The sequence below is a fragment of the Lutra lutra genome, chromosome 1 (genome assembly GCF_902655055.1).
Source record: "Lutra lutra chromosome 1, mLutLut1.2, whole genome shotgun sequence".
Lineage (NCBI taxonomy): Eukaryota > Metazoa > Chordata > Mammalia > Carnivora > Mustelidae > Lutra > Lutra lutra.
Window position 1 is genome coordinate 66,276,547 of NC_062278.1, and position 25,585 is coordinate 66,302,131.

Below are 25,585 nucleotides of genomic sequence, written 5' to 3' on the forward strand. Positions count from 1 at the left end.
GAACCATGAGAGACTATGGACTCTGAAAAACGATCTGGGAATTTTGAAGGGGTGGGGGGTGGGAGGTTGGGGGCACCAGGTGGTGGGTATTGTGGAGGGCACAGATTGCATGGAGCACTGGGTGTGGTGCAAAAATAATGAATACTGTTATGCTGAAAAAATAAAAAAATTAAAAAAAAAATAAATCTACATAACACCTTCCTTCTATAGAACCTCATGTTCTTCACATATAGTCCGGTGATTTCTCAGGAGTTAAATTTATAGGATAAAACATTTCATAAAATAAGCCATCTGTGATAGGATATAAAGCAGTTGATGACATCAGGAAAAGTCCCTAAGGAAAATAATATTAGGGAAAGTCTCTAAGTTTCCAAAAGGAAAACTGAAAGAACCTCAAGCATTAAGAGGCAGACAGGGGAGGTTTATCATGGAATGGGCAAGGAACCAGGAATTAAGGCATCTTAAAGGGTAGAAGAGGGTTAGGGGAGTCTGTCTGTTACTATGATTAAATAAACGCCACTGGAGATGTTTTTAAGAATAAGTATAGAAGCCAAACTGGCAATCTTCTCCATCTAATACTCTAAGAAGTGAAGAGAATATGTCCCCTTTAAACCAGACAGGATACTGTGTACCCTCAATTCACTAATTTCAAGCTCAACGCATGCAATCTTTCATACAAACTTTAAAAAGAAGAAAATGGCTAATAAAAACTGAGAATGAAAGAGAAAGATGCTCATGGGAAAACTACCAAAATAAGATAGGAGTAAGTAAAGGAAGAGTAATTTCCTAGGCCAGGGTGGGAGCTGAGGGGAGGGGAGCAGGTCTGCCGGCAGAGGGGGTAAAAGAAGCTAGCCAACACTGACTTCATCTACTTCACGTTTCACAGCAGATTAATTCTGAAATCTCAAGTACTAAGACGGGTATAGAAGAAATAGTCGAGATGAGAGAAATGTACAGGGCTAACTGCGCCCACCACGTCACTGAGAGGGTATGATAAGGGCAGTACCAGAGGCCTACAGCTGATGACAGCTAGCGCTGCAACCACAGCTACTAGCGCACAGACGCCAAGCCCCACAGTAAGCACTACTTACAAACATACGAGCATGACGCACACACTCATTTAGTCCACGCCCCAATTCCTTTCCTTAGTAACCTCCTACTCATCCTTCCAATCAGCTCAAGGGTTACTTTTCACAAAAGAGCCTTTCCTGGCCCCCCCAGCCTAGGTCAGGGTCTCATAAGGAAATGTTCCTTCCATTCTGAGCACTATCAAAACTTGCAACCATACCTTCCTTAGTTTTTACATTCATTTCATTATTTAACATATCTTTACCAGTATACTGTAAGGTCTACTGAGAACTCCATTACTTTTTAAATTAATATTATGTTCAGTTAACAAGCATATAGTACATCATTAGTTTCAAATGTAGTGTTCAATGATTCATTAGTTGTGTATAACATATTATGCCTAGTGCTCATCACGACACGTGCCCTCCTCAGTACCCATCACCTGGTTAACCCATCCCCCCACCCCATCCCTTCTGTAACCCTCAGTTTGTTTCCTGGAATCCAGAGTCTCTCATGCTTTGTCTCCCTCTCTGATTTCTTCCCGTTCAGTATTCCCTCCCTTCCCTGTGGTCCTCCACGCTATTCCTTATGTCCACATTAGAGTGAAATCGCATTATTGTCTTTCTCTGCTTATTTCACTTACAATAATCCAGTTCCATCCTTGTCCATGCAAATGGTAGGTATTCATCCTTTCTGATGGCTGAGTAATATTCCATTGTATATGTGAACCACATCTTTCTCCATTCATCTATTGAAGGACTTCTCGGCTCCTTCCACAGTTTAGCTATAGTGGACACTGCTACTATGAACATTGGGGCACATGTGCTCCTTCTATCTGTGGTGTAAATACCTAGTAGTGCAATTGCTGGGTTGTAGAGTAGCTCTATTTTTAACATCTTGAGGAACCTCCATACTGTTTTCCAGAGTGGCTGTACCAGCTTGCATTCCCACCAACAGTGAAAGAGGGTTCCTCTTTCTCCACATCCTCACTAATATTTGTTGTTTCCTGCCTTGTTAATTTTTGTTATTCTAACTGGTGTAAGGTGGTATCTTGTTGTGGTTTTGATTTGTATTTCCCTGATGGCTAGGGATGTTGAACATTTTTTCATGTGTCTTAACCCATTTGTATGCCTTCTTTGGAGAAATGTCTGTTCAGGTATTTTGCCCATTTCTTGACTGGATTATCTGGTTTTTGGGTGTTGAGTTTGATAAGTTCTTTATAAATCTTTATAGAGACAAGCCCTTTATCTGTAATGTCATTTGCAACTATCTTCTCCCATTTCATTGGTTGCCTCTTAGTTTTGTTAATTATTTCTTTAGCTGTGAAGAAGCTTTGTATCCTTATAAATTCCCAAAAGTTCATTTTTGCTACTGCTAACCTTGCCTTTGGAAATGTGTCTTAAAAGAACTTGCTGTCGCTGAGGCCGAGGAGGTTACTGCCTATATTCTCCTCTAGGATTTTGATGGATTCCTGCCTCACATTGAGGTCTTTTATCCATTTTGAGCTTATCTCTGTGTATAGTGTAAGAAAATGATCCAGTTTCATTCTTCTGCATTGGCTGTCCCAATTTTCCCAGCACCATATTGAAGAGACTTTCTTTTTTCCATTGGATATTCTTTCCTACTTTGTCGAAGATTGGATGACCATAGAGTTGAGGGTCCATTTCTGAGGTCTCTACTCTGTTCCATTGATCTGTGTCTGTTTTTGTGCCAACACCATGTTGTCTTGATGATCACAGCTTTGTAATCTAGCTTGAAGTCAGGAATCATGATGCCCCCAGTTTTGGTTTCTTTTTTTCAACACTCCTCGGTGATTCAGGGTCTTTTCTGGTTCCACACAAATTTTAGGACTGTTTGTTCCAGCTCTGTGAAAAATGTTGATGGTATTTTGATAGGGATTGCACTGAAAGTGTAGATTGCTCTGGGCAACATAGACATTTTCACAATGTTTATTCTTCCTATCCATGAGCATGGAATGTTTTTCTATCTCCTTGTGTCTTCCTCAATTTCTTTCATTAGTGTTCTGTAGTTTCTAGAGTATAGATCCTTAACCTCTTTGGTTAGATTTATTCCCAGGTATCTTATAGTTTTTGGTGTTATTGTAAATGGAGCCAATTCCTTAATTTCTATTTCTTCAGTTACATTGTTAGTGTATAGAAATGCAACTGATTTCTGCACATTGATTTTGTATCCTGCCACGTTGCTGAACTGCCATATGAGTTCTAGTAATTTGGGGGTGGAGTCTTTTGGATTTTCCACATAAAGTATCACATCATCTGTGAAGAGAGAGTTTAACTTCTTCTTTGCCCACTTGAATGCCTTTTATTTCTTTGTGTCTGTCTTTATTTCTTTATGTCTGATTGTGGAGGCTAGGACTTTTAGTACTATGTTGAAAAATAATGGTGAGATGGGCATTCCTGTCATGTTCCTGACCTTAAAGGAAAAGCTCTCAGTTCTTCTCCATTGAGAATGATATCTCTGGTGGGCTTTTCATGGATGGCTTTTATGATATTGAGATATATTCTCTCTATCCCTATACTTTGAAGAATTTTAATCAGGAAAGGATGCTGTATTTTGTCAAATGCTTTTTCTGAACCAATTAAAAGGATCATATGGTTCTTGTCTTTTTCTTTATTAATGTGCTCTATCAGGTTGCTTGATTTCCAAATGTTGAACCACCCTTGAATCCCAGGAATAAATCCCACCTGGTCGTGATGAATAATCCTTTTAAGGTACTGTTGGTTCCTATTGCCTAGGATCTTGTTGAGTATTTTGGCATCCATGTTCATCAGGGATATTGGTCTGTAAATCTCCTTTCTGATGGGGTCTTTGCCTGGGTTGGGATCAGGGTAATGCTAGCCTCATAGGACCAAGTTTGGAAGTTTTCCTTTCATTTCTACTTTTTGAAACAGCTTCAGTAGAATAGGTATTATTTCTTCTTTAATGTTTGGTAGAATTCCTCTGGGAAGCCATTTAGCCCTGGACTCTTTGTTTTTTGGAGGTTTTTGATTATTGATTCAATTTCTTTACTGGTTATTGGTCTATTCATATTGTCTGTTTCTTCCTATTTCAGTCTTGGTAGTTTCTAAGTTTCCAGGAATGCATCCATTTCTTCCAGATTGCTTAATTTGTTTGCATATAGTTGCTGGTAATAATTTTTAATAGTTGTTTCTATTTCCTTGGTGTTAGTCATGATCTCTCCCCTTTCATGCATGATCTCATTGATTTGGGTCCTTTCCCTTTTCTTTTGGATAAGTCTGGCAAGAGGTTTATCGATCTGAATTCTTTCAAAGAACTAGCTTCTAGTTTCATTGATCTATTCTTCTGTTTTTCTGGTTTTTATTTCATTGATTTCTGCTCTAATCTTTATTATTTCTCTCTCCTACTTGGCTTAGGCTTTATTTGCTATTCTTTCTCCAAGTCCTTCAGGTGTAAAGTTAGCTTGTACTTTTGTGATTTTTCTAAATTTTTGAGAGAGGCTTGGATGACTATGTACTTCGCTCTTAGGACAGCCTTTGCAGTATCCCATAGGTTTGGGACCGATGTATTTTCATTCTCTTTAGTTTCAATGAATTGCTTAAGTTCTTCTTTAATTTCCTGACTGACCCAATCATTCTGTAGCAGGATGTGCTTTAACTTCCAAGGGTTTGAGTTCCTTCTAAATTTCTTCTTGTGGTTGAGTTCCAGGTCCAAAGCATTGCAGTCTGAAAACATGCAGAGAATAATCTCAATCTTTTGGTATCAGTTGAGACCTGATTTGTGACCCAGTATGTGGTCTATTCTGGAGGAAATTCAATGTGTACTGGAGAAGAATGAGTATTTTGTTGTTTTAGGGGGTAATGTTCTGTATATATCTATGAATTCCATCTGGTTCAATGTGTGCTTCAAAGCTCTTGTTTCTTTGTTGATCTTCTGCTTAGATGATTTATTCATTGCTGTGAGTGGAGTGTTGAGATCTCCTACTATTAATGTATTATTATCAATATGTTTCTTTATTTTGGTTATTAATTGGTTTATATAATTGGCTGTTCCCATGTTGTGGGCATAGATATCTACAATTGTTAGATTTTATTAGATAGATTCTTTCTTTAAGTATGATATAGTGTCCCTCTACATCTCTCACTATGTTCTTTGGTTTAAAATCTAATTTGTCTGATATGAGGATTGCTACCCCAGCTTTCTTTTGAGGTCCATTAGAGTAGTAAATTGATCTCCATCCCCTCACTTTCAATCTGGAGGTGTCTTTAGGTTCAAAATGAGTCTTGTAGATAGCATATGGACGCTCCTGGTTTTTCATCCAATCTGAAACCCTGTGTCTTTTCATGGGATCATTCAGCCCATTTACATTCAGGGTAACTATTGAAAGATATGAATTTAGTACCATTCTATTGCCTGTAAAGTCCCTGTTTCTATAGATTTTTCTCTGTTTCTTTCTGACCTATGGGACTCTTGGCATCTTTCTTCATATACTGACTCCCCCTTAATAGTTCTTGCAGGGCTGTCTTGCTGGCTGGTTACACATTGTTTTAGCCTCTGTCTGTCCTGAAAGCTCTTTATCTCTCCATCTATTCTGAACAACAGCCTTGCTTGATAGAGTATTCTTGGCTGCATGTTGTTTTCATTTAGTACCCTGAATATGTCTTGCCAGCCCTTTCTGGCTTGCTAGGTTTTTGTGGACAGGTCTCTTGTTATTCTGATGTTCCCCTTCCATATGTAAGGAACCTCCTCTACTGGATATTCTCGGAATAGTTTCTTTGTCTGTAAAATTTGCAAACTTCACTATTATATGTCAGGGTGTTGATCTATTTTATTGATTTTGGAAGGGGTGCTCTCTGCTGACTCAAATTGGACTCAAATTCTTGTTTCCATCACCAGATTAGGGAAGTTCTCAGCTATGATTTGCTGAAATATGCCTTCTAGCCCTCACTCTCTTCACCCCCTCAGGGATTCCAATAATTCTGACACTGGAACGTTTCATGAATCATTAATTGCTCCAACCCTTTTCTCGTGTGCTACTAGCAGCCTATCTCTGTTTTCCTCAATTTCCTTCCTTTCCATCAGCTTATCTTCTAGAAAACTAATTCTTCTGCCTCATTTACCCTGGCTGTTAGAGTATCCAGTTTAGACTGCATTTCATTCATAGCATTTTTTAGTCCGGCCTAATTAGATCTCATTTCTGCTCTTAGAGATTCTGTATTGTCACTAATGCTTTTTTCAAGCCTAGCTATTGACTTTATAATTGCTAGCCTGAATTCTACCTCTGATAGCTTCTCATATCCATATCCACTAGTTGTGTAGCAGAGGACATTGTCTCTGGTTCTTTTCTTTGTTGAGAGTTCCTCCTCCTAGTCATTCTTTTGAGGGATGGTTGAATGAATGAGCAGAGTCCAAAATATCAACCAACACCCAAGCAAGATGCATCCCAGCAAAATCCAGAGTGTTCAGAAGCCACCACCATAAAAAAAAGCCAAAATGAAACACAGGAATAAAATTTAAAAATTTAAACAATTTTTATAAAGGAAGGGAGAGATGGGGCTACAATCTCTCTCAGTGTTGACAAAGCAGTCTTCAGTTGTTCTTGGGTGTATTTTGGTCTGTGTGTTAGAGGACACTATGTCCCAAAATTACAATGAACGTAAAGCTTGTATATATAAAGGTAAAATTGAATAGAGTGAAAAAAAGGACTAAAATCATCTATCTATAAAAGTATATATGTGTGAAAAAAACAGAAGTTAAAAAGCGACTATGAAATATAAATTGACATAATAAACATCTAATTGAAATGAGAAGGTAGAAAGAAAAACAGAAAAAGTGTAAGAAAAAGAAAAAAAGAATTTCATCTGAAAATAAACAAGTCGTGAAGCCACACCTAGGGCTCAATATACAATTTCCCTTGGTGTTGGGATTTTACAGGCTTATGGGATCCATAGGATTGTCATCCACCTTTTCTTCCAGCCTGTCTTCTGCGGGAGGGGCCTGAGCACTGTTTCTCAGGTAACCCAGCCTGTATAGAGTTGCCCCACCCCCTGTCAGGGGGATGGGCTCAGTGGAAACCAGTCCTCTGTTGTGGCTTTTGTTCCCTGGGGTGCTTTCCATGCCTCTTCAGAGGATCAGAGCAAAAATGGCCACAGCCAACCCTCTGGCCCAAAGCAGAAAATTCTTCCCTTTTTAATAAGCCTTCCGGGACAAACAGTCTCCACCTCTATATGCTCTGCTGAAAACCACAGCCACCGGTGGACCATGCCCACAGCAACCCTCTCAGAGGTTGTCCCAGGGCCCCCCGAGTACCACTGCCCTTTACGACTCCAAAGTCATGAGGAGCCACCAGCTCTTGCACATCCCCAAAGCTCCTGGATCATGTCTGGGTGCCACTTTATTTTATTTTTTTTTTAAGATTTTTTTTTTTTTTTATTTGACACAGAGAAAGAGAGAGAGATCACAAGCAGACAGAGAGGCAGGCGGGAGGGGGGGAAGCAGGCTCCCTGCTGAGCAGAAAGCCTGATGCGGGGCTCGATCCCAAGACCCTGGGATCATGACCCGAGCCGAAGGCAGAGGCTTATTTTAACCCACTGAGCCACCCAAGCACCCCTGGGTACCACTTTAAAGCCCATTCTGGGACACTACCGCTCTGTGCTCTTTTGCCTGGTCACAGGCACAGGTTTCAGATTTTTTCAGGCTGCTCAAGAGAACGATTCTCAACCACCCAGCTTATGGTGTATGGAGATAAGTCCCTTCCTGGGCTCACTGACCATAACCTGCCTCTGTCTCCACTGCTCAGGCACTCTACCAGGTCAGGAACCCCCTTTGGCTCTGTGGTTGCTCCTATCAATACCACAATGCCCTACCTAGAATTCTGCGTTTTCATTTTCAGAGTCCCTTTCAGAGAGAGCTATCTCTCACTAGAGCAGATTTCAAAGAGGTCCAATTTAAGCTCTGGTGTTACATCACTTTCCAGGAGCCAGCTTATGGAGACTCCCTCCCCCTTCTGTTTATCTTCTGATATCTCCCCGCAGATTCATGACTCCACACATCCTACCTTGCAAAAAGCAGCTGCTTTTCTGCTTATAGAGATCCAGATGTATATTCTTATATCTCAGGCTGATTTCGTGTGTGTTCAAAACGGTTTGATATCTAGCTAAACTCAGGGAACCAGTTGAAACAGGGTCCCCTACTTCACCATCTTGCTTCCTCTGAGAACTCCATTACTTTAAGCACTGAATTAAGAACTCAATAAATACATGTTACTGAATTGATATAATTCAATTCCTTTAGTTTCCACATAAAAGCCTACATACTGTAACTGTCTAGACTGCCAAAGTTCTTAAGATCAGGACATGTGTCTTCTGAATTCTAATACAGTATGTTTTCTACTATGTCAAATTCTTCCACAGATCATATCTTGGAAAATAAATTATGTTACCACATCTATTAAGATTAGAGTGATAGGTTACTTCCTTACCAATAAAACTGATACTGAGCAACAGAAGCTCAATTTACCTATAAATATCTCTCTCTCTTCTACTCTCAGTCTCTTTTAGATAGAAACATTTAACATAAAAAGGCTGTTACATTCTTTAGCTACTAGGATTCTCTATGGAACAGAATTTTAAAAGATAGTCATCCAAGACCCTACAACATTATCTATTAAGATATAAGATGCCAAAGCACGTAGTACAATAAACTGTCCTAAAGGACTCACGTAAAGAAAATGACTGAAAACTGGCTGCCTAGCTTTCAGAACTACACGGGTAATAAATAGGTCAAGAGTAAACATCTAGAGAGACTCTGAGGAAGTTTCCTTGTAGAACTTGGTGAGCTACAAGTCCCAGCCCTTTCCTACCCCAACAACAGGGCCTACATTCCTGGAATATGTCAGGAACAAGGACATCTGAGAGCTCTCAATGATGAGATGTGAAAACAAGAAGAGCCAGTGCAGGACCACCTTCGATTCTGTCCTAGGAGGGCTCACTGATGAGACCTCACTAGAAGGAAGCTGGGGGTAAACCTCTGAACTCAGAGGGTGGATCACTGGCATCCTGGAAACCACACACACTATCTGTTAGTCGAGATTTTTCTGGTTTTGCTTTATTTCTAAACTCAGAGTGATCAGAAAAGTTGTGTAACCTGCTTAAGTTTTTATGTAGGAAAAGGAAAACTGGATCTTAAATAAACTTAAAGAGATCTGGAAGACAAAGCTGCTTTGGGATTGTGTCTCAGAGTTCCTATTTAACATACTGACTAAACTGAGTACAATTGAAAATTTCTTAGAAAGAGTAAGAAGGAGGGAAATGGGTATTTTTCACATTTTAAATGATTAAATTTTTTTCTATCTTATTAAAGAAACAACTAAAAACCCTATTTCCTTTTAGAGTGTATTTCCATGTTTGAAATTCTAGGCAGGAATTTAAACTTTAATGCTAAATATTAGATTAAAAATTCATTTAAAATACCTTAGAATTTGCAATATTTACATGAGAAATGCATAATTTAGGAGCTGGTTTGGCAGCATTTTGCAAGCTTGAATCTTTTCTTAGCACTTTCACCCAAGAAAAATTAAGTAAACTCATGAATTCTGGATGACGCTAAGCAATTAAATACGAAAGACATAAAGCACATGGTCCTGTTTCCTCTGAGGAGCCGAAATCATAAATAACAGTTGTCTATACTCTTTCTTTAGGCCCTTGTTTCCCAAGATTTAAAGCCAAAAGAAATTCACACTTTTCTCAGACCAAGAATTACCCGTCAGAGGAGAAGAAACTGGCAGCAGAGAATCCTCAGAAGTCTTCCGAGGGACCATCCACACTACACAGTAGCCAAGAGAACAGACAAAAGACATTTTACAGTGGCCTGCAGACTGAAGGAACATGACATGTCCCTTGCAAATCCATCAGAGCCAGAACACCTGAAATTCAGAAGAAGGACAGGCACAAGCAATGCAACTGAGATTTTATAACAGAGTATTCACTGATGTCTGACGCATGTACTCCTGTTTCAGGATCAGCCCAACTCCCAGACTACTTCCCTCTGGGAGTACAGTCAACAAAGAACCAAAAAGATGTGATGGAAATTTGGGAGGACTATGTTGCCCTGTCACCCCAAATATTAATATCAGCATTCACAAAATGCTAATTGGCTTATATGATTCCCCTATGATTTCATAAGTGCTGTTTCTTACATATAAAAAATGTAAAATTCATTTAACCTATGCAAATTCAGTTCCGTATTTCCATAAGACTAAAATAAATTTCAAAAGATAAAAATTCTACACTCCTTGTTTTCTAAAGGTAACTATGGAATACCACAGATCTTAAATATTATAATGATTTTTAAAACAAACAAATCACTTTCTTCTCACATTGTAAGCAAATTCTAATTAGATGAAAAAACCTACTATTATAATTTTATTATATGAATTTTTTTAAACTGCCATCTGAACTAAAAAATAATGTTTGTGCTAGTTGACATTAAATTATATTTTGGCCATCAAAACAGTACTAAACTAAATGAAGAGTAAATATCTGGTTAATTTGATCAATGTAGATGGCTTTATTACATGCTGGTCATCTACATTAATCAATTTGTAGGATCAGTGCCAAATCTCTACTTTATTTGATACCATAGTAAATGATAAACTTGATTGTTGGTATACAAAAGCAAGCTACTGTAAAATTATATCCTTATCTTCTGGCTAAAGCAGGGAATACTCTCACATGGTCTATGACTCACGGTATTGCAGTCTTGTATTTCCATGGTTTTATGGTTCTCCCCTTCAGGTCTTACTACAGTGCCTTTTCATTAACTTCTCCTTTTCAACCACACACATTCCTTGGGGACCATACCAAGGGCAAACAGCATGGCAGGAGACCTAGGTATTGAGATTATTTCCTCAGAGCAGACCCCAAGATGAGACAGAGGGAGCCCAAAGCCCTGTACCCAACCAATGCTCATGGTCTACATTATCACTCCCCTTTGTCGCTTTTCAAATAATCGAAAAGTATATACATCTGCATATTTGGCCCCTTTATGCCAAGCCATAACTGTTATGTGAGTGATTTACTCAACAACAGCTCCTAACACTTGAGGTGAACTTGATCACAATCCTCTACACGTGACCACAGACTGACAAGGTGACAGATCATTCACATACATACTTTGTTTGGCCCATATTATATGACTCACTCTAACTCTTTAAATATTTTGAATAACTTACAATTAAATAACACAAAATTCTAACAGATTACCACTTGTCTTGAAAAACCATAAATGTTAGTTAACATTAGACCTGCATTTCACATGACAATTAGTACTGCCCCTATTAGACAAAGCATGAACTCTCCATATTGCCAGAATCCCCACAATCCCCAAACCCCTATTACTCTACAATATGGCCCACTTCACTCAGTTAGGACATCCACCCAACTCTTGTGGGCATCTGTCTTTGCAAACCCTTTTGTAAAACTAAGTGAGTTATTTGATTATAATTAAGTGTTTAAAGAAGCAAGACACAAAACCAGAGCCAGGTTTTGCAAATATGATGGGACATGATATTATGACAGCTACCAAGACCACACAATTCCCTTCAGAGAAAGCAAATGAGACAATTCCTTACATGGGTTACCATGGTTTGTGACACAGGATCTCATTCACATACTGGCTACAAGTGTTTGCACCAGGAATGGGCACCTGACCAAAACTGTCACCTACAGACTGGACAGTTGTTTGAGACATAATTGTCTGAAGATCTTTGTCAAAAGATACTACACTACCAAATACAACGGTGCCTGGCAAATCCAATAGGACCTTTCTTCTTGGTGGGGAGTTTGAAAAAGCAGCAGCATGTGAAGAGAGAAGAGCTAGGTCACTAAAGTAGGAATAAAGAAGGACATTAAATAATGATAAAAAGGTCAATTCATCAAGGACATAATGTTCCTGTGTATATACCTAATAACAGGTAACAGGGCCTCAGAGTACATAAAGCAAAAACTGATAGAATTGAAAGGAGAAAAAGAAAAATACCAATCGTAGCTGGAGACTGGAACACTCTTCGGTCATTAACAATGACATAGAACAAATTCATAGAATAGATAAAAGTCAATAAAAAAATCAGTAAAATACAAAAGACCTAAACAACATTACTAATAAATAATTTAACATAACTGAGATTTTTAGGACACTCTACTCAACATCTTGGAATACACATTATTTTCTAGCATACAAGAAATATTCACCAAGATAGACCATATTCTGAGTTACAAAATAAACTTTAACAAATTTAAAGGAGTTAAAATCATACAAAGAATGTGAATCAAATTAAAGTTCAATGATAGGAAAAAACCTAGAAAATTATCAAATAGTCATGAAAATCCACTTCTAAATACTTCACTTCAAAGGTGAAATTACAAGGAAAATCAGAAAATACTTTGAATTACATCAAAATGAACATGGAACATATCAAAATTTATGAGAAGCAAGGACTACTTAGAGAAAAAGTAGTAGCATCTAAATGCTCATATAAAAAGAAGGCTTATAATCAACAATCCAAACCTCCATTTTAAGAAAGTAGAACAAGGGAAGCCTGGGTGGCTCAGGTGGTTAAGCATCTGCCTTTGGCTCAGATCATGATTCCAGGGTCCTGTGATCAAGTCCTGCATCAGGATCCTTGCTCAGCAGGGAGCTTGCTTCTCCCTCTGTCATTCCCCCCTGCTCATGCTCTCTTTCTCTGACAAATAAATAAATAAGATCTTTTTTTAAAAAGAAAGTAGAACAAATTAAATCAAAAGCAAGTTGAAAGAAGAAAAGAATAAAATTCAATGAAAATGATAAATCAATGAAATCAAAAGCTACTTCTCTGAGAAGGTCAATAAAATTGATATATCTCTAACCAAACTGTTCAAGAATGAAAAAGAGAAGATACAAGTATTAAAGAAGGGACATAACTACAGATACAAAAGACAGTGAAAGAATAATGAAAGGATATTATAAATAACTTTATGCTAACATATTTGGTAACAGAGATGAAATGAACAAATGCCCTGAAAGACACAAAATACCAAAGCTCACTCTAACAGATAGAGATGGCCTGAAGAGCCCTTTGACCATTAAAGAAAATTAATTTTATCTGCAGTTAAGCATCTGCCTTTGGCTCAGGTCGTGATCCCAGTGTCCTGGGATCCAGCCCCACCTGGAGCTCCCTGCTCAGTGGGGAATCTGCTTCTTCCTCTCCCTCTGCCCCTATGCATGCATGGGCTCTCTCTTTCTCTCTCTCTCTCAAATAAACAAAATCTTTTTTTAAAAAATGAGTATTCATTATAGAATATTAATTTTTAAAAATTCTTTAAACAAGGAAGAGAAGGAACGTCCACAAACTGGTAAAAAGCATCTACAAAACAAAATAAAACAACAGCTAACATCATATTAATGATACAAAGACAACTTATTCTAAATGGATAAGTTGTTTTCTTCTTACGATCAGAAACAAGCTAAGGATGCCTGCTCTCACCAAGTCTATTCAACAAGGAAGGTCCTGGTCATTGCAGTTAAGACAAGAATAAGTGGGAAAAGGCATATAAATTGGAAAGAATAAAAAGTAAAATTGTATTTATCTGTAGATAACACAGCCATCTACATTAAAAATTCTATTAAATCGGGACACCTGGGTGGCTCAGTCAGTTAAGTGGCTGCCTTCGTCCTCAGGTCATGATCCCAGGGTCCTGGGCTCCAGCCCCACATCAGACTCCCAGCTCAGTGGGGAGCCTGCTTCTCTCTCTAAGAGTGAGCTTGTGCTCACTCGCTCTTTCTCTCTCTCTGACAAATAAAATCTTTTTTTAAAAATTCTATTAAATCTACAGAAAAGCAACTAATTTTAATTAATAAATTTGTTTAGTAAGGTTGCAGAAGTCAAGATCAATATACAAAAAACATACAAAAATATTTTTATACAATAGCAAAGAAATTTTGAAAATTAAAAATTTTAAATAATACCATTTATAATGGCATCAAAAAGACAAAACATTTAAGGATAACTTTAATGAAATTTCTATAAGATCTATATAATGAAAATTACAAAACTTTGCTGAGAGAAATTAAAGGGCCTAAATAAACGAAGAGATAAACCACACCATTAATCAAAAGACAATACTGTTAGATATTAAGTGTCCCCAAAGTCATCTACTGATTTAGTACATTCTAATCAAAATTGCAGGAGCTATTTTGTAGAGATAACCAAAGTGCTTATAATATATATTTGTAAAAGCAAAGATTAAAATAGCAAAATTTTGAAGGGCACCAGGTGGCTCAGTTGGTTAAGCGTCCAATTCTTGATTTCAGCTCAGATCATGATCTCAGGGTTATGAGATGGACCCCCACACTCAGTGGGGAGTAGGCTTGAGGATTCTCTTCCTCTGTTCCTCCCTCTACTCACACTCACTTCCTACAATAAATAAATAATTTTTTTTAAATAGCAAAATTATAAAAAGGAAAAAAAAGTTTGAGGACTTGTCATACCCAATTTTAAAATGTACTATAATGCTAAGGTAGTCAAGATAGTGTGAGATTAGCATAAGGTCGAACTTAGAGAGTCCAGAAATAGATCTACATATATGGCCAATTTATTTCCAATAAAGACTGCAAAGATGTTCAGTGGGAAAGGATACTCTTTTCAAAATACAGTGCTAGAACAATGGACCTCTAAATAAAAAAATATTAATTTACCTTTGTCTTAGACCTTTATATAAAAGTTAATCTGAAATGGAGCAAACAGTTAAGTATAAGAGTGAAAACTATAACATTTCTAGAAGGAAACACAGGAAAAAGTCTCTATGACTCTGAATTAGGAAAATACTTCTTAGGATACAAATGCATGAGTTATTTTTAAAAATAATAAATTAGATGGGGCGCCTGGGTGGCTCAGTGGGTTAAGCCGCTGCCTTCGGCTCAGGTCATGATCCCAGGTCCTGGGTTCGAGCCCCACATCGGGCTTTCTGCTCAGCAGGGAGCCTGCTTCCTCCTCTCTCTCTGCCTGCCTCTCTGCTTACTTGTGATTTCTCTCTGTCAAATAAATAAATAAAAAAAATCTTTAAAAAAAAATAAATAAAATAAATAAAAATAATAAATTAGACATTCAAAATTAATAATTTCTTGTTTTCAAAAGACACTATTAAAAAAACAAACATATCACCCTTATTTTGGTAGAAATTAATTTCAAAACACATCAAAGTTGGGGGCCTGAGTGGCTCAGTCAGTTAAGCGTCAGCCTTTGGCTCAGGTCAGGATCTCAGGGTCCTAAAATCGAGCCCTGCTTTGGGCTCCCTGCTCAGTGGGGAGTCTGTTTCTTCCTCTCCTTCTGTGTGCTCTCTCTCAAATAAATAAATAAATAAATCTTAAAACACACACAAAACCATCAAGGACTTGTATTTATAATACAGAAATAGCTCTTACAATTCAATAAGAACCTAAATTTTTTTTTCTTTTTTTGAAAGGAGGAGAGAAAGTGAGAAAGAAAGGGAGAGAAAGAAGGGGAGCATGCTTGTGAATGGTGAGGGGCAGAGGGAGAGGGAGAGAGAGAATCCCAAGCAGCCTCTACACCCAGCACAGAGCCTGACATGGGACTCAATCTCATGAACCTGAGATCATGACCTGAACGAGAATCAAGAGTGGGATGCTTAACCAACTGAGCTATCCAGGCACTCCAAGAACCCAGTTTTTTATAGGCACCATAGAAAACATAAAATGAGTAATAAGAACGTGAAAAGATGTGCAACTTCATTAGTCAATAGAGAAATTAAAACCACTTTGAGATACATAACTACAATGAGTTAAACTGACTGACAACACCAAGTGTGAACAAGAATGCAGACCAATTCAAACTTCTATAGCTTTCTAGAGGGACTGTGAAGTGGCACAGATCTTTGGGGATATTTTCACAGTTTCTAATGAGGGCAGCTCTCTATCTGGCACTCAACCTTGCAACACCATTACGCCCCAAAGCTATACTCTTCTGCAGCTATCCATGGGGCTTAGCACAGAGCCTGTTTCTCACACTATCTTCTTCCAAAGCATGGTCACACCTACATGCAGATGACTGGAGAGCCAAAGTTCAAGCTACACAAGAGGCTTGAAATTTGAGTTTACACCTCAAATGGTGGGAAGAGGACTCATAACGTGAGAATTTCTCCAAATATAGGACTACTATTCAAGATATGACGGCCGGACATTAACAGGACAAATATCAAGTGAAAACATTAAAAGCTGTTTCTTTCATTCATCTCCCCTTCCCCTTTTGAGCCTATCTTTGTCAAGCCCTCTCTCATTCCTTCCCTCACAGGCTTCTGCAAGGTGGAAAGCTGAAACTACCAAACACAATAGGCTTCCTGTCTCTAGTGAAAGCCTGCGCTCAGGGAGGAAACTACAATGGGGGAGAAGAGCTCAGAGGGCCCCCCTCTGCACTTGCAGAAAGGAGAAAGAGGGCTCCTGGGAAGGGCATGGAAGCTGGCCAAGTTCCTGGAGAAGAGGGCCAAAGGAAACAGCAGTGCTTCAAAGAGGATGGCTGCTCTGGACACCAGGGCTCTGTGATTCTAAGACTCCTTCTGTTCTATGAGGCCCAGAAGCTGCAGGGCAAGACTTCAAAGGATCCTGGAGGCTCCAACATGGGGAATGTAGTAGTTACTCCATGGAAGACCAGAGGGCTCCCCTAGTGTTTTGGTTCTGTAAGAGACCTTGCTGTGTGTGGATGGGGGAGCCCCAATAACAACCGATATTAAATTTCTTGACACAATGGTAAGAAGAATCTCAGATTTGTATTCAACTGGAAATAGATGGGACAAGACTTGTAAACCTCTGTGGGTCCTAGGAATGATAAGTATAATTTTAAAATAAATCTAATGCCCTAAGGATAATATGAAGGACTTAAAAAAAAAAATCTCTGTACTTTCAAATTCAGAAACCTCTGTTCAGAGACAGGGCAAAGGCATGGGGAGAGAAAACTGACATTCCGTGGGCTATGTTTTCAGTGTTTCAGGACTGCCATTTATTATAGGGGAAACCCTCTGGCCAAATCTCAACTTGCCATTGACAAGCCATTTTGGGGGGGGGGAATAAAAATTCCTTGCTTTTAGTTTTCTGAAGAACTTCTGAATACCAGGTTTTAACCTGGACAATGACCAGGGTAGGAAGAATGTACCTGTCTTCCCTGGCTTCAGTTTGGCTTTGTTTTCTAAAGAAATTACAGAGTAGTTTATGTTCTGGTAGGCCTTTCTGGCGTCATGACAATATAGGTGAATGCCAGTATCAATCTGGTTAGCAGACTGAAGATTCACACTGGGAAATACTAGCTAGAGCTTCCAGATGGCAAAAGGCCAAACAAATGGCCTGTACTGTTAAATACAGCCATGTACTCTCCACTCCACCCCCCCGGCTGCACACAGTCCCACTCGGCACCAACAAGCGAGTGCCAGTTGTTTAATGAAGCACTCATGTGATCAAAGAGGCTGAATCAACAAGTAGAGATATTTATGAATAAATAAAGCCATCTGAAGCCATCCGGAAGGATGTTATATTCTGAAACCAATTACGTTCTTTTAAAAAAAAATGGCTCGACTGAAATATTTTATTCTCATTCACCAATAACACTGCCTCCTTCCAAAACTAAATACCATTTTTAAAAAATGTCTTGATCTTGTGAATTTGTCATTACTAGTTTAACTTTTTTTTTTTTTTAATTTATTTGACAGAGAAAGATCACAAGTAGGCAGAGAGGCAGGCAGAGAGAGAGAGGAGGAAGCAGGCTCCCCGCTGAGCAGAGAGCCCGACGCGGGGCTCGATCCCAGGACCCTGAGATCATGACCCGAGCTGAAGGCAGAGGCTTAACCCACTGAGCCACCCAGGCACCCCAACTAGTTTAACTTTTAACTAGTTTAAAGCATTCTACAGTGGATACATTCTTCAGCGTCTATAAGATGAAAAAGAAAAGATCTGGAATAGGGAAAGAGGATCCACAAAATGAAAGGACAACCTCCTGAATGGGAGAAAATATTTGTAAATCACATATATGATAAGGAGCTAACATCCAAAATAAATAATGAACTCATACCACTCAAGAGCAAAAACACAAGCAATCCAATTTAAAAATGGACAGGGGCAACTGGGTGGGTCATTGGTTAAACGTCCGACTTCTGGTTTCAGCTCAGGTCATGGTCTCAGGGTTATGGGATGGAGCCCCACATCAGGCTCCACACTCAGCATGGAGTCTGCTCAAGACTCTCTCTCCCTCTGCCTCTTCTTCCACTTGTGTTCTCTCCCTCCACCCCTCCCTCCCTCTAAAATAAATACATATTTTTTTTAAAAATGGGCAGAGGATCTAATAGACATTTTTCCAAAGAAAGAAGAAGACCAATAGGTACATGAAAAGATGTTCAACATCACTGATAGTGGGAAATGCAAATCAAAACCACAAGGAGAGGGGCACCTGGGTGGTTCAGTCATTAAGCGTCTGCCTTCGGCTCAAGTCACAATCCCAGCATCCTGGGATCAAGCCCTACATCAGGCTACCTGCTTGGTGGAGAGCCTGTTTCTCCCTCTTGCCCTGCCTGCCGCTCTGTCTACTTATACTCTCTCTGTCAAATAAATAAAATTTAAAAAAATAATAAAATAAGGAGATATTACCTCACATCTGTTAGAATGGCTATTACCATGAAGACAAATAATAAATGTTGGCCAAGATCTGGAAGGTGGGGAGGAAACACTTGTGCATTGCAGGTGGGAATGTAAGTTGGTGCAGCCACGTGGAAAATAGTATGGAGTTTCCTCAAAAAAATTAGAAATAATCTAGCAATTTCACTTCTGTGTATTTATCCAAGGAAAATGAAAACACTGATTTGAAAAGATACGTGCACCCCCAAGTTCACAGTAGCATTGCTTGTAAGAGCCAAGACATGGAAACAAATGTCCGTCAAACGATGAATGGATAAAGAAAAAGTGGTGTGTGTGTGTGTGTGTGTGTGTGTGTGTGTGTAATGGAATACTATTTGGCCATAAAAAAGAATTATATCTTGGGGTGCCTGAGTGTTTCCATCAGTTGAGCATCCAACTCTTGGTTTTGGCTCAGGTCATGATCTCGGGGTAGTGAAATAGAGCCCTGCATCAGGCTCTGTGCTGGGCATAGAGTCTGCTTGGAATTCTTTCCCTCTCCCTCTGCACCATTTGTGCTCTCTTTCTCTCTAAAGTATGTAGAGAGATACATAGGTAGATAGATACACACCTACATACACAGATATAGATAAATACAGACAGATAGAAAGGATGAAATCTTGCCATTTGGACAACATACATGGACCCTGAGAACATCATGCTAAGTTAAATAAGTCAGAGAGAAAAGATAAATACCATATGATCTCATCTATATGTGGAAATTAAAAACAAATGAACAAAAAATTGAGCTCATGGATATAGAGAACAGACTGGTGGTTACCTGAGGTGGTGGGGGCAAGAGAGTAGTAAATGAGCAGAATGGATGAAAGGGTGACAGAAAGCACAAATTTCCAGTTATAAAATGAATGTCATGGGGTTGTAATATACAGCATGGTGACTATAGTTAATAATATTGTACTGCATATTTGAAACAATGAGAGTGAATTTTGGAAGTTCTCATCTCTAGAAAAAAAAATCACAACTATATGTGGTAAGAGATATTAACTGGACTCACTGTGGTGATCATTTGGCAATATACAAATATCCAACCATGACATTGTACACCTGAAACTAATATAATGTTATGTCAATTACACTTCAATTTTTTAAAATGTGGAAATGGGAAGTTTGTTAGCTATTCTGTTAGAAGCTTTTACTAATCTGAGAAAGCAGAGAGATAATAGGGCCTCATAATTACACACTGACCCAATGCTCTGGAGTACTTTCCATGACCTTCCAAACTCTGCTTAACCTGGTCTCTGCCTGTCTCTCTAGTCAGTCTTACATGACTTCCTTCCACAGTGGACCTTTCTCAGGCCTGAGAATACACTGGGCTCTCCTGGATTGATAGCTGTTTCTCCAGCTTGAAGTTCTCTCCTGTTAGACCCACATACCCTTCTAATTCCTACATTTCCTTCAGATTTCAAAATTTCCCTGATCCAAAACAGGTTACATTTCTCCTTTACATACCTCCACATACTTCCTTTAAACTGTGATAAGACTTTATAGTCTCTGGCATAGGTCTTTGTCACCAGATTCTAAGTATGCCCAGGTCCCTGCACACAATGACCATAATGCAGTAAATGTCCAATACGTATTGGATAATATTCATCAAGAATTTATGTACCAAATATACTTCTAAGCACTCTCTTTTAGTTTAGTAACAAACACGACTGGAAGGTGATATGATGATTAGCATATTTTATACATGAGGACACCAAGGCCCAGGTGTTTAAAAAAAAATGTTCCTACATAAAACTGGGATTCAAACCAATGTCCAGCCTGACCCAGGGCCTTGCGAACATTTACCCTGTACAGCTTCCTAATTATAGTGGAAAGGGCTCAGGACTTGGAATCCAGGGGCCACTACTTACTACTTGTATAATCTTGTGTAAACTTGTACACACTACCTAAACCCTTGGATCTTTTGTATTTTGGCATTTTTATAGAAATAATAAAAACATCTACCTCCCAAGATTGTTGAAGACGTATACATTCATATTGCATGGAGCACTGGGTGTTATACGTAAATAAAGAACCCCGGAACCCTACATCAAAAACTAATGATGTACTGTATGGTGACTAACATAATAAAAATAATAATAGAAAAATTTTACTGAATGAAAGCAAAAAAGAACTATACATGTATACATTCAATGCCTGGCAAAAAGGAAGTTTTTAAAGAAGAGTAATTAAATCTGATCTCAGGAAAATAACCCAAAACAGTACTAAATAAGAAACAGAGAAGAGAAGAAAGCAATTAGTATGTATTCACCTACATTCCTGTAATTGTGCCAGTGGCAGGAAACTTCTCAGGAAAATTATGGTCATACACTTATTTTGATGCATACCCACAGCTCTGAGTTTTTAAAAAATTATTGAGAGCTCTATGGAGTTCAGCATATGTTTAAGTTAAGAGAAAACTTTAGGTATGTGGGTGAGTACATGCCTATACTCTCCACGCCCCACCATGTAAAAGGCCAAAAGACTTTCCTACAACAAAGCAGAAGTGAAATTCAAAAATGAAATGTGAAAGAAAAATATAAAAGAAACATTAGAAAACAAATAACTAATAAGAAGTGAAAATATAAATCTAAATGACACCAAAGATAGTACAGGAAGAATAAGCAAGAGAAGAATGGGGACCATAATGGGGATAGAAGGCCCTGTATTGTTGACAGCATCTGATCCACCGATTAATGTTATTTCTAAGCAGATTAACCAAATCCCAACTGTTCTACAGCAGGTCCTTTCTCTAAGCTTTTCCTCCCTCCTAGCAGCAAATAAAGAATACAAATTTTAAGCACACAAAGAAAACAGAAGGAAAAAACCCACTCCCACAAACCAGAAGTGTTCTGAGTTGAAGATCACCTGAGTACGTCCACATCTTTTCCTTCCGTTCTGTGCCCATACTAAGATGATAAAGTGACAAAGCTGAAAAGCAAAAGAGGAGAATCAGCTCCTCCATATGTTTTAAATAGCGCATCAAGCTGCCCTCCCTTCAGCACGCCACTGCTGTAGGGAGACTGTCACATGAGGGGAGAGCGAGTAAAGAGATGCTGGTGCGGGGAGGGGGGGACTGTTATTTCCGTCCCAGACACAGGAAGACTTTTAACCTTCTGATGCTTGTCCCTACCATAACCTTCTCCATAGCAACCATTGAACTGCAATGGCAAGAAACAGAAGGGAAGATTAAAAAATATACATGTCATACATATACTCACTTAAATATAAATCCTGCAAAATTGAACTCAGTAATGTTTTTTTAATCACATATTCCTCTGAAATCTTATATTGCTGTTGAAGACTAACTCACTAAAAACCAGAACGAAACAAGCATAGTACACTTGTTATTTTTCTATAACACTAACATTTGTTAACAATTATATAGCACTTTACAATATATTCAATGTACCTTTTGAAGCCTACCAGATTTCACAGTGTTTGCTGCAGAAAAACTCTTTACAATAGTAATGTTACAAGATTACAACCTTCTGCCCATTGTATGTTATACTTCTGGGGAAAAGTTTAAAACTAGAAAAACTAGAAAACTAGAAAACTAGAAAACCACCTTGTGGGTGGCCATTCCACCCACAAGGAATCTTCCACCAGGTAAAAGCAGAAAGAAAGGACTACAGTCTCTTTTCAGATACTATTTACCCTAGTTTTTGGTCACTGTTCCCCTGTTTTGGCTTAACTTTGATGTGTAACTACAGGATCAACAAATATGCATAAAACACACATTTCCAAATGAAGAGGTTCCACAACCAGGCAGGGAGCACAGTTTCATAAGGAAAGCACAGTACCCCACAGCATTGCTTTACAGAAAGGAAAAGTGCCTCTTAGGGTTCAGATGGCCATGACATCAGATGAATGAGTGTTCCCCGCCAAGACTCGCTCTTGTGAGGGAACAAGTATTACAGATACCACTGTTCCTAACCTCTGGGTGCCTAGTTACTACCTCAGAAGGTGCTAAACACCTGTTGGAAGCTTACACCAGAAGTCAGAAGGCCTCCCCAGTGGGCAATTTTGCAATGTTCACTGCTGATTTATTACATATTATGGTGGCCTCAGTTCTCTTACTAAATGGTGAAATGTTGTTATGGCCTGAATTTGTTTATTTACATCTAGTAATTTGAAGTCACACGAAGATACATTTTTACGGCTCCCTTTATTAAAATATGGGGAAACAACAGGCAATAAGAAATATGGGTACAATGGGTTTTAAGTGGAGGAGAAATGGAAAAATATATTTTTTAAAGATTTTATTTATTTATTTGACAGAGAGAGATCACAAGTAGATGGAGAGGCAAGCAGAGAGAGAGAGAGAGAGAGAGAGAGAGGGAAGCAGGCTCCCCGCTGAGCAGAGAGCCCGATGCGGGACTCGATCCCAGGACCCTGAGATCATGACCCGAGCCGAAGGCAGCGGCTTAACCCACTGAGCCACCCAGGCGCCCCAGAAAAAATATTTTGATAACAAGTATATTGTTAATAACTTAACGAAAAAGAATATACTTCTTTTCAGGAATGGGAAGGGAAGTGAGGCCAGAGTACTGGTGTGTGTGTAGTGGGCAGGGGAGGACAGGTGGGAAGACAGAAGGAAGAGGCAATGGCTGGGGGCAGGGGCTGGGGAGCACTGAGACTCTCACTGTTTGCTTCTGCCTCAGTCCACAGGCTTATATGTGCCCAGGTCTACTGGATTTTACATTCTTTAATCCAGGCAGCTTAACAAAAGCCAGGCCAGGGTAAGAGGGACAAACATAAGTGACATAGTTTCTACCCTCATGGAACCAATAATCTAATGGAAATAGAGCTGTTAATCAATTAAACACAACGGTGATAAATGTTATGCAAGAGATACCTACTTCTACTTCTCTCAGGGTGAAGTGCTTTAGATTGTGAACTTTGTCTTTAATTTGAGAGGCATTTCTCTAATACATTTGGTTAGTTCTGATACCGCTGACCTGTCAATAGACAGGTGAGTCTTCCTCAAGTCTAAGGGAAAATAACATAGAGTTCAAGCTAGCTAGCAGTCTGTGACTGAGCCACTGGGCTCAGGGGGCGAATGGACGAGGCAAGTCTGCCCTACAGCCCCAGGGCTCTGTTATCTGAAGGGGTGGAAGGTCTGTTTCTCCCATTTGCCTATGAGTCTTTCCAAAACGGTCTCAGGTTCAGAGAGTATATCAGTTGAATTTTGATCAAACTGATGTTCAGAAGAAGCCCAGACAGACTGGTAGAGGGATGTTTTCTTTGGCACAAGAAAAAATGGTAATGAACTGGAGACTACAGGCAGGACAGATAGAACTTTCCACATAGCAGCCACTTTTGTGCAAAATATTAGCAGCTTCCCACAAGAGTCTAACTGATGGTCCCAGAATGAAACTTACCCAGCCCCACTCTAGCCACAATGAAAACAAAAGCTGTATACAATAAAATATGTGTTTCCAGCAACTTCTGAGTTAAAGGGCTTTGAAAAGTGTAAAGCACTATCAGATTTAAGGTATAACAACTTGTACAGTATCAATAATGTGTTCCTTCCAAATGACTTTTAAAGTTCAATCCTTTTCTCCTCTCCCCAAGTATCTTCCAACTGGAGACCAGAAGCAGCAGGAGCCATAGACTCTGACTACTGTTCTTTGTACAACGCAGGCCATCTCATGTCCTGATCCCCAGAAGGCCACTCTCCCAGCACCCTATGAACTAGAGAGAGAGAATCTCATAACATTCTGATTTATTCTCTTCAGACAATTCCATGGCTCTTCAAAGCTGTCTGTAGTTTTCAGACTCAGCCACATGAAAAGAGACTACTAGGTGCTTCCAATGAAAAATGGCTTCCAAAGAATAAACTACCAACTTCAGAGGCATCCAACAAATATTATCTATATCTATATCTACATACAATCTGAGACTCTGGCAACAAAATCAGCTACCCACACTGGACATCAATGAGAGAACAGCATTAATAAAGTCTTAATGAAGAAAGCAGCTGTTGAGCTGAGGACTATGAGAACAGTAAGATAACCACATTACCCATGATTTTCAAAGGGTTAAGTATTTTTTTTTCATATTTTAATCCCCCCCCCAAAAGAAGAAGTGAGAGGTCACAGGTCTGTTCTCTTTATCCCAGTTTCCTAATGAAAATATCCTCAAAGTAACAATCTGCTTCCCTTACCTCCCCTTCTCCATTAAAGCCAGATTCCAGTGGGGACCACCACCTCATCTTCTATAGAAGTGATCAATAAAGAGGAAGATGACATTGAAGACAGAGGTTTAAACTATCCAGAAATGGATGTAATGCACTCCTCAGTTACGAGGACTCTCCCACACTATTAATGACCATTCTAACACTACATCTCAAGGTATATGTATATGCATGTAAAACACACAGAAATGACTGAAGATGAGATTGAATCAGATAAGCAGCTCAATTTAAAATTTAAAATAAAACATTTCCTACTTTTGATTAGGAGCTGGCAGGAATAGTCTCTCCAGATGCTCACATTCCAATATCTAATGGCAAGCACTATTAGACAAAGCTGTATCTCTGCTGGCTCTGTAACGGAGATGTGACTATGGTCTGAAAATACATGCGTGCGTGAGCACACACACACACCCAATTCAGTAAATATCTATGAGTTTTGACAAAAAGTAAAGTGATACCTCTATCCAATCCAGTAGTCAGGTGGTGCATTTAGTGACTTAGCTTCCAAATAAAATAGTGGTCTACAACAAGTTTCTCTGTTTTATAAACCAAAGTTTTGGGGTCGGGGGGGAGGCATTTAAACTGTATAGATCTTACCTTATTTACTAGCTTTCATTTCCAAGTTGTATTTGG

General features: G+C 39.0%; 1 protein-coding gene across 5 annotated transcripts in view; it reads right to left on the bottom strand.

Annotated features, from left to right (window-relative positions):
- Positions 1–25,585, bottom strand: part of IGSF11 (immunoglobulin superfamily member 11) — a 211,190-nt gene that overhangs the window by 30,665 nt on the left and 154,940 nt on the right. The window contains exons 1-2 of one of the 5 annotated variants that reach the window (XM_047725614.1): positions 8,105–8,130; positions 7,394–7,439 (exon numbers count right to left, since the gene is read on the bottom strand). The exons of the other annotated variants lie outside the window; for them this stretch is intronic. Of the exons in view, the coding sequence (XP_047581570.1) occupies positions 7,394–7,427 (34 nt within the window). The 5' untranslated portion in view covers positions 7,428–7,439; positions 8,105–8,130. Of the gene's footprint in view, positions 1–7,393; positions 7,440–8,104; positions 8,131–25,585 lie in introns of those variants that run through there. 5 annotated transcript variants of the gene reach the window in all.